We start from the raw sequence: 13,970 nt of genomic DNA on the forward strand, positions 1-13,970 counted from the left end.
AACCGTCCAACATTTTACAACTAATTGTAAACTTATAGGTGGCGACCATCAGGGCTGAGTTGCGACGAAAGAGTGTGTCGATGTTAAGATATTAAGTCTATCTGTTTGCTAATAGTAGCTACTAGCCATACCCATGTATTTTCTATGGGCGGTGAGCATTCCTCCAAATGTTTCTGATCCGATTGAATTTATATTTATGTTGAGTCTTTATTGTGGGTACTTAAATATGGTGACTGAGTATTGTGGCGTTTTAAGGGATTGTCAAAATATCATGCCAGCGTATGCTCCAGCACCCCCTGCGACCCCGAAAGGGACACGCGGTAGAAACTGGATGGATGGATGCTTAAAATGTCTAAAATATGGATATATGTAGATATCTGTCTCCGTCACTCGCTAAAGTACCTGCTACATTAAGTTAAAGTAGCAATGATTGTCACACACACACTAGGTGTGGTGAAATTTGTCCTCTGCATTTGACCCATCCCCTTGTTCACCCCCTGGGAAGTGAAGGGAGCAGTGAGCAGTAGCGGTGATTTAACCCCCAATTCCAACCCTTGATGCTGAGTGCCAAGCAGGGAAGAATGCTGGTATGAGCTTTTAAACATAACCCGTTAACTACTGCCAATCAAATGGTGAATAACATACTATAATGTCAGGGGTGTCAAACTCAAATAGAGAGTGGGCCAAAATTTAAAACTGAACAAAGCCGCGGGCCAAGGTTGAACAAATGAACCTTTTAATAGGGACCCAAACAAGTTTTGCATTGAACATTGAACAAGCAAGGCTTGTATACAGTAACTTTATAGTGATATGCAGAAATCGAGTTTCAAATAATAATAATAATAATTAAAAAATATCAATGGCATATCAAATAAAATTTAAATACAAATTTAATGTGATCCATCCATCTCTTTTTGGGGTTGCGGGGGGCGCTGGCACCTATCTCAACTACACCTCTTTTCTATTTGCAGCTTTCTGAGGTAAATATCAAAATATATTGTCGCGTCCCGAAAGAGTTAGTGCTGCAAGGGGTTCTGGGTATTTGTTCTGTTGTGTTTATGTTATGTTACAGTGCAGATGTTCTCCCGAAATGTGTTTGTCATTCTTGTTTGGTGTGAGTTCACAGTGTGGCGCATATTTGTAACAGTGTTAAATCAATCAATCAATCAATGTTTATTTATATAGCCCCAAATCACAAATGTCTCAAAGGACTGCACAAATCATTACGACTACAACATCCTCGGAAGAACCCACAAAAGGGCAAGGAAAACTCACACCCAGTGGGCAGGGAGAATTCACATTCAGTGGGACGCCAGCGACAATGCTGACTATGAGAAACCTTGGACAGGACCTCAGATGTGGGCAACCCCCCCCCCCCTCTAGGGGACCGAAAGCAATGGATGTCGAGCGGGTCCAACATGATACTGTGAAAGTTCAATCCATAGTGGCTCCAAGACAGCAGCGAGAGTCCCGTCCACAGGAAACCATCTGAAGCGGATCAGCAGCGTAGAGATGTCCCCAACCGATACAGGCGAGCGGTCCATCCTGGGTCTCGACTCTGGACAGTCAGTACTTCATCCATGGTCATGGGACCGGACCCCCTCCACAAGGGAGGGGGGGACATAGGAGAAAGAAAAGAAGCGGCAGATCAACTGGTCTAAAAAGGAGGTCTATTTAAAGGCTAGAGTATACAAATGAGTTTTAAGATGAGACTTAAATGCTTCTACTGTTAAAGTTGTTTATACGGCCACCCTCAGTGTGACCTGTATGGCTGTTGACCAAGTATGATTGCATTCACTTATGTGTGTGTTATAGCCGCATATATTATGCCAGTGGGCCTGCACGCTGTTTGTATGGAGGAAATGCGGACGTGACGACGGGTTGTAGAGAATGCTAAAGGCAGTGCCTTTAAGGCACGCCCCCAATATTGTTGTCCGGGTGGAAATCGGGAGAATGCTTGCTTGCCCCGGGAGATTTTCGGGAGGGGCACTGAACTTCGGGAGGATTGGCAAGTGTGAGAAATTGCAGTGTTACAACCAGGGGCGCCAAAAAGGGGGGGGGAAAGGAGACGGATTCTAGGGGCCCATGATGGAGGGGGGCCCAGAGAGGCCCCTAATGATGATGTAATTATATAAAATTATGTGTTGGGGGCCCTGTAAAGAGTCTTTTCATGGGGCCCAAAATCCCTAGCGGCGCCATGTTACAGCGGCACCGCTGCTGTGTAATAACGGCGGGCCAGCTGTAATGTTAAGTTGATATTGCCTCAAGGGCCAAATTAAATTACACGGGCCAGAGTTTGACACCCATGCTCTACAGCAGGGGTGTCAAACTCAAATACAGAGTGGGCCAAAATTTAAAACTGAACAAAGCCGCGGGCCAAGGTTGAACAAATTAACCTTTTAATAGGGACCCAAACAAGTTTTGCAATGAATATTGAACAAGCAAGGCTTAAATAGGGCAGCACGGTGGACCAGGGGTTAGTGCATCTGCCTCACAATACGAAGGTCCTGAGTAATCCTGGCTCAATCCTGTGGAGTTTGCATGTTCTCTCCGTGACTGCGTGGGTTCCCTCCGGGTACTCGGGCTTCCTCCCATGGAACAGGCAGAGCTTATATAACGTAAGAGTGCAAAATCAACTTTCAAAAAACAAACGAAAAAACATCAGTGGTATATTAAATAAAATTTAATTAAAAAAATGAATCCCTCTTTTCTATTTGCAGCCTTCTGAGGTAAATATCAACATTAACTTTTTCCACAGGCTAATAAATTCGAAAATAAAATTAAAATTAGGTGGGTGGGGTTTGGTGGTAGCGGGAGTGTATATTGTAGCGTTACGGAAGAGTTAGTGCTGCAAGGGCTTCTGGGTATTTGTTCTGTTGTGTTTATGTTGTGTTTGCGGGTGTTCTCCCGAAATGTGTTTTTTCATTCTTGTTTGGTGTGTGTTCACACTGTGGCGCATATTTGTAACAATGTTAAAGTTGATTATACGGCCACCCTCAGTGTGACCTGTATGGATTTTGACCAAGTATGTATGTGTGAAAGCCACATATATTATGTGACTTGGCCAGCACGCTGTTTATATGGAGGAAAAGAGGAGGTGACGACATGTTGTAAAGGACGCTAAAGGCAGTGCCTTTAAGGCACACTCCCAATATTGTTGTCCGGGTGGAAATCGAAGAGAATGGTTGCCCAGGGAATTTTCGGGAAGGGCACTAAACTTTGGGAGTCTCCTGGGAAAATCGAGAGGGTTGGGCAGTATGAGTATTAGCGGTGAATGTGGTGTTACCGGCGGGCCAGCTCTAATGTTAATTTGATGTTGCCTCAAGGGCCAAATGAAATCAAACGGCGGGCCAGATTTGGCCCGCGGGCCAGAGTTTGACACCCATGCTCTATAGGGTTCATATGTTTATAAATCTGACTCTGATGAAGTCAGTGCCTCACCAGCCATGAACCTCACCGCACGTCACTGGTATATATATATATATATATATATATATATATATATATATATATATATATATATATGACCCTTTGAATATCTCCCTAATTCTGAGCTGAGGTCTCAAGGTTGGCAAGTATGCTGCTCACTGCTCCCCTCACCAATCAAAGGTGATGGGTCAAATGCAGAGAATAATTTCGCCACACCTAGTGTGTGTGTGTGACAATCATGGGCACTTTAACTCCAACTATATTAGTATTAGTATACCCTAGTTGACTCCCCCCTTTTTTTTGCATAATATTTTATGTTTATTTGTGAATTTTTTTTTGTGAAGTGAATTATATTTATATAGCGCTTTTCTCTAGTGACTCAAAGCGCTTTACATAGTGAAACCCAATATCTAAGTTACATTTAAACCAGTGTGGGTGGCACTGGGAGCAGGTGGGTAAAGTGTCTTGCCCAAGGACACAATTTCATCTGCAGAATGTGTTGTGGGCCACTAAAAAACACAAATGGCCCCCGGGGCCTCACTTTGGACAGCAACCTATGCCGGCCTGCCAAAAAGTGATGATGAGGTTTCGACATTGTGAGCTTAAGAAATTAGCTGGGTTTTTTTTGTTTGTTTATGAGCAGCTTTGTGACTGGTGTGTCATCACGACTCCAGCCTGTAGGGGTCACTGCCGGATGAACCTGATAAGTCCGGGTCGCCTCTCATTGGTCAAAGTCAGCAAAGGCGGGAAGCCACAGCTCGTCCTTCTTCCGGGACGCGTTCCGGGTGGCGAGCTCCGCCTTCCGTCGCCGCACTTTGTTGATCCAGCACACCTGAGCCACAGCCAGGGCGATCACGCACACCTGCCACCAGCACACACACCCACTCAGGGAAAAAAAAAGAAGTGTGTTGACGTCGGCGGGCGGGCTGGTTTACCTCCAGGAGCAGCAACCCGCCCGTCATCCCGGCCAGCATCTTCATATTGGTCCGGATCCACGCCGCCATCTTCGGCAGGCAGCCGTCGGTGAAGACGTCCCGGGAGGCCCACCGGAGATCTTGCCGCTGGGTGCCCAGGCCGCACATGGTGTTCAGCACCGTCTGTGGAGGGGAGGGGGGGGGGGGAGAGCACGGCACCGTCATGACCTCTCAGCAAGTAAAGGCGGACGGTCAGTGACCTGGTTGCTGGGGATGACGCAGCAGGAGAAAGGCACGCCGCAGGCTTCCAGACTGGGATTGGAGTCGGAACACTCGAAGTAGACGTTCTTGGACCAGTCCTTGTAGTTGTCCACGCCGCAGCACTGGAACTACACACAGGTTCTTGGGGTTTTTTTTTACCTTCTTGAGAACCACCCTTTCTAGATACACAAACCCTGTTTCCATATGAGTTGGGAAATTGTGTTAGATGTAAATATAAACAGAATACAATGATTTGCAAATCCTTTTCAACCCATATTCAGTTGAATATGCTACAAAGTGATGTTAAAAATCATTAACTTTAGAAATTGATGCCAGCAACACGTGACAAAGAAGTTGGTAAAGGTGGCAATAAATACTGATAAAGTTGAGGAATGCTCATCAAACACTTATTTGGAACATCCCACAGGTGTGCAGGCTAATTGGGAACAGGTGGGTGCCATGATTGGGTATAAAAACAGCTTCCATGAAATGCTAAGTAATTCACAAACAAGGATGGGGCGAGGGTCACCACTTTGTAAGCAAATTGTCGAACAGTTTTAGAACAACATTTCTCAACGAACCATTGCAAGGATTTTAGGGATTTTACCATCTACGGTCCGTAAAATCATCAAAAGGTTCAGAGAATCTGGAGAAATCACTGCACGTAAGCGATGATGACCTTTGATCCCTCAGGCGGTACTGCATGAAAAACCGACATCAGTGTGTAAAGGATATCACCACATGGGCTCAGGGACACTTCATAAAACTACTGTCAGTAACTACAGTTGGTCGCTACATCTGTAAGTGCGAGTTAAAACTCTACTAAAGCCAAACCCAATTATCAACAACACCCTGAAACGCCGCCGGCTTTGCTGGGCCCGGGCTCATCTGAGATGGACTGATGCAAAGTGGAAAAGCGTTCTGTTGTCTGACGAGTCCACAATCCAAATTATATTCGGAAACTGTGGACGTGGTGTCCTCCGGAACAAAGAGGAAAATAACCGTCCGGATTGTTATAGACGCAAAGTTCAAAAGCCAGCATCTGTGATGGTATGGGGGTGCATTAGTGGCCAAGGCATGGGTAACTTACACATCTAATGCTGAATGGTCCATACAGGTTTTGGAGCAATATATGTTGTCATCCAAGCATTGTTATCATGGACGCCCCTGCTTATTTCAGCAAAACAATGCCAAGCCACGTGTTACAGCAGCGTGGCTTTGTAGTAAAAGAGTGCGGGTACTATTCTGGCCCGCCTGCAGTCCAGACCTGTCTCCCATGGAAAATGTGCGGCGCATTATAAAGCGTAAAATACGACAAAAAGACCCAGGACTGTTGAACAACTTAAGCTGTACATCAAGCAAGAATTTCAAAGCTTCAACAATTAGTTTCCTCAGTTCCCAAATGTTTATTGAGTGTTGTTAAAAGAAAAGGTGATGTAACACAGTGGTGAACATGCCCTTTCCCAACTACTTTGGCACGTGTTGCAGCCATGAAATTCTAAAGTTGAATATTATTTGCAAAGTTTTTTGAGTTTGAACATCAAATATGTTGTCTTTGTAGTGGATTCAACTGAAAATGGGTTGGAAAGGATTTGCAAATCATTGTATTCCCTTTATATTTACATCTAACACAAAATCCCTACTCATATGGAAACGGGGTTTGTATAAAGATGTGTATTTACAACATTAATAATGCAACTACCAAAAAAGTACTCTTTTAGTTAATTTTTTTGTTTGTAGTCTGTTTTTAATCTTCATTATTTACATGAAGTTATTACAGTATCAAATCAACTTTATTTATAAAGCACATTTAAAATTTACCACAGGGGTAGTTCAAGTGCTGTACAATTTATTATATTATTTTATGATATTATATTATATAAATATCATTTATAATATATATATATATATATATATATATATATATATATATATATATATATATATATAGGACCACCCTGGCTAGATACATAAAGATTTGTATTTACAACATTAATTATACATACATACTGTGCAAATACCAAAAAGGTAAACTTTTAGTTAATTATTGACAAGCTGTAGAAAATGGATGGATGAATATATCAGTTTAGTTTTTTTTCTGTTTTTAGTTGGTTTTTAATCTTAATTATTTACTTCAAGTTCTCTATATACATATTTATTTTATTTTTGTTTATAATTGTGGCCAAAGGGGGCACATTTCATTTTCTTACACACACTTGTTATTACGTAAGTTTACCAGTGGGGGAGCGAATTTGAAATTATACACACACTTGTTATTTCATATGTTGACCAGAGGGGGAGCTCTTTTACAACCGACACACAGTCCATCCCATCCATCCATTTTCTACCGCTTGTCCCTTTCAATTTGAAAAATCCCTCCTTTTTGGGACCACCCTCATGTTGACCAGCAGGGGTGCAAATGAGACATTGTCTATTAGATGCAATGTTATTGGGACCATGATTTATGTCATCACTTGTTCACAACTCCTCATATGGAAGCTACTTTACCATGATGATGTCTCAAGAAGGGTAGAAATACAAGAACGCACACACATATTCTTGTATTTACCTTTTTGAGACCACCTACCTCTTTAGGACAACCCTTTCTTGACATGTAAAGATGTGTATTTACAATATTAATAATATATGCATTCTATGCAAATACCAAAAAAGGTAAACTTCTAGTCAATTATTTCAATTTTTCATTTTATTTTTTTGTTTGTAGTTGGTTTTTAATCTTCGTTATTTACTTCGTCATCACAGTATGTCTCTATATACATATATTTTTTTAAATTTTTGTTATTAATTGGGGCCAAAGGGGGCGCATTTCGATTTCTTACACACACTTGTTGTTTCATATGTTGACCAGAGGGGGAGCACGTTTGACTTTTTACACACACGGTATAGCTCGGTTGGTAGAGCGGCCGTCCCAGCAACTCGAGGGTTGCAGGTTCGATCCCCGCTTCCGCCATCCTAGTCACTGCCGTTGTGTCCTTGGGCAAGACACTTTACCCACCTGCTCCCAGTGCCACCCACACTGGTAACTTAAATAATGGATTTCACTATGTAAAGCGCTTTGAGTCACTAGAGAAAAAGCGCTATATAAATATAATTCACTTCACTTGTTATTTCATATGTTGACCAGAGGGGGAGCACTTTTAAAAGTGACACACATTCATCCATCCATTTTCTACCGCTTATTCCCTTTTTTTGGGGTCGCGGGGGGACGCTGGCGCCTATCTCAGCTACAATCGGGTGGAAGGCGGCGTACACCCTGGACAAGTCGCCACCTCATCGCAGGGCCAACACAGTCAATTTGAAAAATTCCTCCTTTTAGTTTGGGACCACCCTCATTTTGATAGATATCACCACAAATGAGACATTGTCTAATAGATGCAATGTTATTGGGACCATGATTTATGTCATCACTTGTTCACACCTCCTCATATGGAAGATACTTTTCCTTGTTGGTGTCTCACACACACACACACACACACACACACACACACACACACACACACACACACACACACACACACACACACACACACACAAACACACACACACGCCATCAGGCATTCTTCTACCTTCTTCTGGACAAAGTCGATGGCGTTCTCCAGGTCCTGGTCCTCCCGGTAGCGGACAATGGTCTTCATCATGAGGCGCTCCGTCCGCTCCATCACCTGGAGGACAACAATGTGGTCACATGACCTGAGCCAAGTTGGGCCCCCCCTTATCATTGCTAGTTATGAAAATAACACGGTCATTCATTTGCTGTGAAAAAATAAATAAATAAATAATTCTTAGTGCCGTTACGGTTTTTAAGTTATTTTAAAATACATTTTCTGGCCAGTGACATCATTCATTTTGATGTTATTACCGTTTTACTATTATTATTCAGGTGTGGGACAAGCCAAGGGAAGTTGTGACCAGGTGGGAGGGCTGGATGACATCACTAGTTGGAGAATGTATTTCAGAATCAGAATTAGAAATACTTTAATAATCCCCGAGGGGAAATTATGTATACGTTATTTGAGAATAAAGTAGCGTATTTCCTTGAATTGCCACCGGGGCGCTAATTAATTTAAAACCTCTTCTCACTCCGGCGCTTACCAAAGGCATGCAGTAAATTTAGGCCTGTGTTTATAAATTTGAGTGTGATGTAAGGATACCATCATGAAAAGCACATTTCATACAAAAAACTTTATTATGGTCTTACTTTTACTTATAAATTAAGTCCATGCGAAACTCCTTCTGATCAAAAGCATCGATAACTTGTTTATAGAAGTCTTCCTTATCTTTCTTCAGTTTTAAAAGTCTCTCTGTCTGGAGGGAGATCTTCCTTTATTACCTCCTGCTTCGATTGAAAGTCCAGTTTCAAAAACTGCTTTATTTTAGATATGTAATCCTCCATGTTAAAAGTGCAAGCGAGAGGAAAAAATAAACGATCGCTGCTTGTTGTCACTTCTTCTGCAGCCGAGTAGTCGCAAGAAGGATCACTAGCGCCCTCTACCACCAGGAGGCGGGAGTCATTTAATCACACGCAGCTACGGTATTATAATAAAACATAGCTGCTTACTGTTCTTTTTAGCATATTCAATAGCTTGGACCTTAAATCCTACTGAATAGCTCTTAATCTTCTTCCCTTTATGCGATTTCAAATGATTGAAATCAGACATCTCCATTTTAAAAATGATGACAGGTGAAGTGTCACTCGTGACGTGACGAGTTTGACCCGGTGGAAATTCTAGGCATATGCTAATTATTTGGCAAAACGAGTTTGACCTGGCGGAAATTCTAGACATGCGCTAATAAAAATAATATTTTGCGAAACGAGTTTGACCCGGCAGTAATTCTAGGCAGGCGCATACTATATACCCGGCGGCAATTCAAGGAATTACGGTATACATTTTAACGGCTCAAATGAAATATTTTATAGCAAAAAACCGGCACAAATGAATGGCGGCGGTATTTTGATATTAGCGCTAATAAGGGGGGCAATTTCACACAGGTGGTGTCATGTCCTACCGTGTCAGTGAAGACATATCCCAGAATTCCTGCTGTCAGCTGCACCAGAAGCACCGCCGCCAGGATGGCCGCAAACTGCCCAACGGACAAAACGCATCTCATGACATCATCGCTCATCATGTGACATCCTGTGACGTACGCACTGTCTTCAGCAGGCAGGTGGCGTTCCGCAGGGCACCCAAACATCCCAGGAAGGTGATGATGAACATCAGCGAGCCCACCATGATGAGGAGGAGCGCCGGGTCCACGGTCAGCGTGTCCACCACATCTGCACACACCACTGCACTTCACTTCCTGTGGAATTACACGCACTTCCTGTCGTGCTTTGCTCACTTCCTGTAATGCTACATTGACTTCCTTTGACATTACGTTTGCTTCCTGCATTGCTTTGCTCACTTCCTGTCACTCAACAGTCACTTCCTGTAACTCTATTCTGTGATGTTTACATTTGCTCCGCACACTTCTGTTCACTTCCTGTGATGGTTTGCTCATTTCCTGTCATGCCACAGTCACTTCCTGTGACATTACAATAACTTCCTGTAATGCTACGCTTACTTCCTCTGATACAACATTCACTTCCTGTAACGCTACACTTACTTCCTGTGATAGTTTACTTACTATAATGCTACACTTACTTCCTGCGATGTTTAATTCACTTCCTGTCACGCTACACTTACTTCCTGTGATAATACATTGACTTCCTGTCACGCTATACTTGCTTCCTGTGATATTACATTCACTTCCTGTCATGCTACACTTGCTTCCTGTGATATTACATTCACTTCCTGTCACACTGTACTTGCTTCCTGTGATATTATGTTCACTTCCTCTCATGCTACACTTGCTTCCTGTGATATTAAATTCACTTCCTGTCACGCTGTACTTGCTTCCTGTGATATTACTTTCACTTCCTGTCACGCTATACTTGCTTCCTGTAATATTATATTCACTTCCTGTCACACTGTACTTGCTTCCTGTGATATTAAATTCAAATCCTGTCACGCTGTACTTGCTTCCTGTGATATTACGTTCACTTCCTGTCATGCTTTACTTGCTTCCTGTAATATTATGTTCACTTCCTGTCATGCTACACTTGCTTCCTGTGATAGTAAATTCACTTCCTGTCACGCTACATTTGCTTCCTGTGATATTACGTTCACTTCCTTTCCCGCTGTACAGGCTTCCTGTAACTTTACACTCACTTCCTGTGACCTTACACTCACTTCCTGCGACATTACAGTACTGTAACTTCCTGTTATTATACATTTGTTCTACGTAACGTACTCCCACTTCCTGTGACCGTACACTCACTTCCTGTGACTTTACACTCACTTCCTGTGACATTACAGTACTGTAACTTCCTGTCATATTACATGTGTTCTCTGTAACGCTACACTCTCACTTCCTGTGACCTTACACTCACTTCCTGTGACATTACATTACTGTAACTTCCTGTTATTCTACATTTGTTCTATGTAACGCTATACTATCACTTCCTGTGACCGTACACTCACTTCCTGTGACTTTACACTCACTTCCTGTGACATTACAGTACTGTAACTTCCTGTCATATTACATGTGTTCTCTGTAACGCTATACTCTCACTTCCTGTGACCTTACACTCACTTCCTGTGACTTTACACTCACTTCCTGTGACTTTACACTCACTTCCTGTGACATTACAGTACTGTAACTTCCTGTCATATTAAATGTGTTCTCTGTAACGCTATACTCTCACTTCCTTTGACCTTACACTCACTTCCTGTGACTCTACACTCACTTCCTGTGACTTTACACTCACTTCCTGTGACATTACAGTACTGTAACTTCCTGTCATATTACATGTGTTCTCTGTAACGCTATACTCTCACTTCCTGTGACCTTACACTCACTTCCTGTGACTTTACACTCACTTCCTGTGACATTACAGTACTGCAACTTCCTGTTATATTACATGTGTTCTCTGTAACGCTATACTCTCACTTCCTGTGACCTTACATTCACCCCCTTTTAAAGTTAGGTTCACGTCCTGTGGCAGGAAGCCGACTTCCTAGACTTCCAGACTAAGTAGGGAGTAAAATCCACAAAAAAAGAACGTTATGTGGCCACGCTGGAATGCGACCATCGCCTGACCTTTCTCCTTGACGATCTTGGCGTAGATTCCCACTGCAATGAGAACGGCGCTCACAACCTGCGGACAGACGACGAGCAGACGCATCATCATTCAATTTGGCCGTCATCTTCATTCCTAACGCTCGTCTGGAGCACTTGAACCTATCACGGGTCTCAGGGCCAAAACGTCGGCTCGGTTCAAACACGATTGACTGTTTTAATGAACTGTTACTTACTCACTTCTTAAACTAATTATGATGGACTTATCAAGTGGTTAGTAGCTGAGCACGCAGTGTTTGTTTAGGGATTATTCCGAGGTGTGTTGGATCAGCGCGATCACATGACACCTGCTCTGACTCACCCAGAAGACGTAGCAGAAAACAAACAGGATGTACTTGACGCCGCGGTATCCTCGCATGGCCACTGGGCTGCGGGCGGACACGGCGATGGCGGCTGCGCGGACAGCGGCTGCTCGAGGTCTGAGGGTCCCGCCGGGAATGCACCGTGCAGGCTGCCGCACGCTGCATTCCTGCTCTCAGGCTCCGCCCCTTTCAGGTGCTGCTGTCAGGCTGCGTCCTGTCTTACTGGGTGTTCCAATGGAGGGGGGGTGCGCCGTGGGCAAAAACGACCTATGACCCCCATTTCCCCCCCCAAAAAAATTGATGACTTGATTAATATTATTAAATGAATTTATAATCTTCCTTCTAACTCACCAGTGCCTCCATGGAAATGCCCCCTTCTACCTCAAAGAACTGTCCACCCCAAAATACTCCACACGACACCTGCGCTCCAAACAGGCTAACCTCCTCCAACCTCCACAGACAAAGCTATGAACTATGGGAGACCGGGCTTTCTGCTCCGCTGCTCCCAGTCTGTTGAACGCTCTCCCTGACCACCTGAGGACACCTCAGACTGTGGATGCTTTTAAAAAAGGCTTAAAAAAAACATCTTTTTTTTTAAAAAAAAGCCTTTTTATAGACATGCATGTTGGTTCTACCTATTGGGCTGTTTCTAGTTTTATATTTGATTTTTATTTTTTTATTTTTTTATTATTACTACTATTTTTTTTTACATTGTGGCAGTTTGAGGTTGTTTGCTCAACGTAAAGTGTTTTTGTTTTTTTTACAAATAAATCTATTATTATTTATATTTTTTAAAAATAATATTAGTATACTTTTATTATGTAATAAAAAAATATTTGATTATAATGTGTTTTGTGTGAATGCTTTGGAGCATTCACACAATAAAACACATTATTGTGGTTTTCAACACCAAAATTCATCCATTCATTTAACCATTTTTGTCGGTCTGACGAACCCGTTGCATTTTGTGGCTTTTAATGCCTCACACTCAAACACTTTGATGATCAAATACTGAACAGATGTTTATTAGGATAAGGTAAACATCTGTTCAGTATTTGAACATAAAATGATGCAATCGCCGCTCATGTTAACTACTAAACCGTGACTTTTAAAAGGGTTGGCTGAACAGCTTTTAAGGTAGGATGCAATCACCTCTCACGTCAACTACCAAACCATAACGTAAAAGGGTTGGCTGAACAGCTATTAAGGTAGGATGCAATCACCTTTCACGTCAACTACCAAACCATAACGTAAAAGGGTTGGCTGAACAGCTATTGAGGTAGGATGCAATCACCTCTCACGTCAACTACCAAACCATAACGTAAAAGGGTTGGCTGAACAGCTATTAAGGTAGGATGCAATCACCTCTCACGTCAACCACCGAACCATAACGTAAAAAGGTTGGCTGAACAGCTATTTAGGTATGATGCAATCGCCGCTCATGTTAGCTACCAAACCGTAACTTAAAAGGGTTGGCTGAACAGCTATTAAGGTATGGTGCAATCGCCGCTAATGTTAGCTACCAAACCGTGACTTAAAAGGGTTGGCTGACTATTACTATTACTACTGTGGTACTTATTTGGGGTTGCAGAAAACTGAATTGTAGTCTTAAAAATCCCTTAAAAAACTGGCCAAACACACTTTTTTTGGGACAGAGTTCTCTTTTCACCTGGTTATCGTTCTTTTAGATTCCAAAATGGAACTGTGTAACTAAGGGTGTTGTTTGTTATTTTTCAAGTTATTTCATTTTTTTATTTTTTTTTATTTCAACATTCACATTTACTTGTTTATTTATTTATTCTTATTTCTACTTTCTACATACTTTTGACAATGGAGAAAATATGTACTCCTTGTGGCCCTGCGA

General features: G+C 42.4%; 1 protein-coding gene across 2 annotated transcripts; it reads right to left on the bottom strand.

Moving 5' to 3' along the window:
* Positions 1-718: 718 nt before the first annotated feature.
* LOC133543395 (tetraspanin-33-like) lies at positions 719-12,250 on the bottom strand. 2 transcript variants are annotated; one of them, XM_061887941.1, is made up of 8 exons: positions 12,106-12,250; positions 11,766-11,823; positions 9,776-9,900; positions 9,633-9,707; positions 8,192-8,287; positions 4,604-4,732; positions 4,365-4,526; positions 719-4,291 (listed from the first exon to the last, which is right to left on the bottom strand). In XM_061887941.1, exons 1-8 carry the CDS (start codon positions 12,160-12,162, stop codon positions 4,151-4,153), a joined length of 843 nt encoding a protein of 280 aa, XP_061743925.1. In that variant the 5' UTR covers positions 12,163-12,250; the 3' UTR covers positions 719-4,150. The 2 variants fall into 2 exon arrangements, with proteins under 2 accessions (XP_061743925.1, XP_061743926.1); XM_061887942.1 differs by lacking the exon at positions 12,106-12,250 and adding an exon at positions 11,985-12,082.
* Between the last annotated feature and the right edge of the window lie 1,720 nt (positions 12,251-13,970).

This window comes from Nerophis ophidion, linkage group LG26 (assembly GCF_033978795.1).
Source record: "Nerophis ophidion isolate RoL-2023_Sa linkage group LG26, RoL_Noph_v1.0, whole genome shotgun sequence".
Classification (NCBI taxonomy): domain Eukaryota; kingdom Metazoa; phylum Chordata; class Actinopteri; order Syngnathiformes; family Syngnathidae; genus Nerophis; species Nerophis ophidion.

Excerpts from the sequence above, each read along its gene's own strand:
- LOC133543395 (XM_061887941.1), bottom strand. The coding sequence starts at position 12,162 with ATGCGAGGATACCGCGGCGTCAAGTACATCCTGTTTGTTTTCTGCTAC. Across the intron at positions 4,733-8,191 it reads TCGACTTTGTCCAGAAGAAG|TTCCAGTGCTGCGGCGTGGA; the intron begins GTAGAAGAATGC and ends ACCTGTGTGTAG. Across the intron at positions 4,527-4,603 it reads GCGTCATCCCCAGCAACCAG|ACGGTGCTGAACACCATGTG; the intron begins GTCACTGACCGT and ends TCCCCTCCACAG.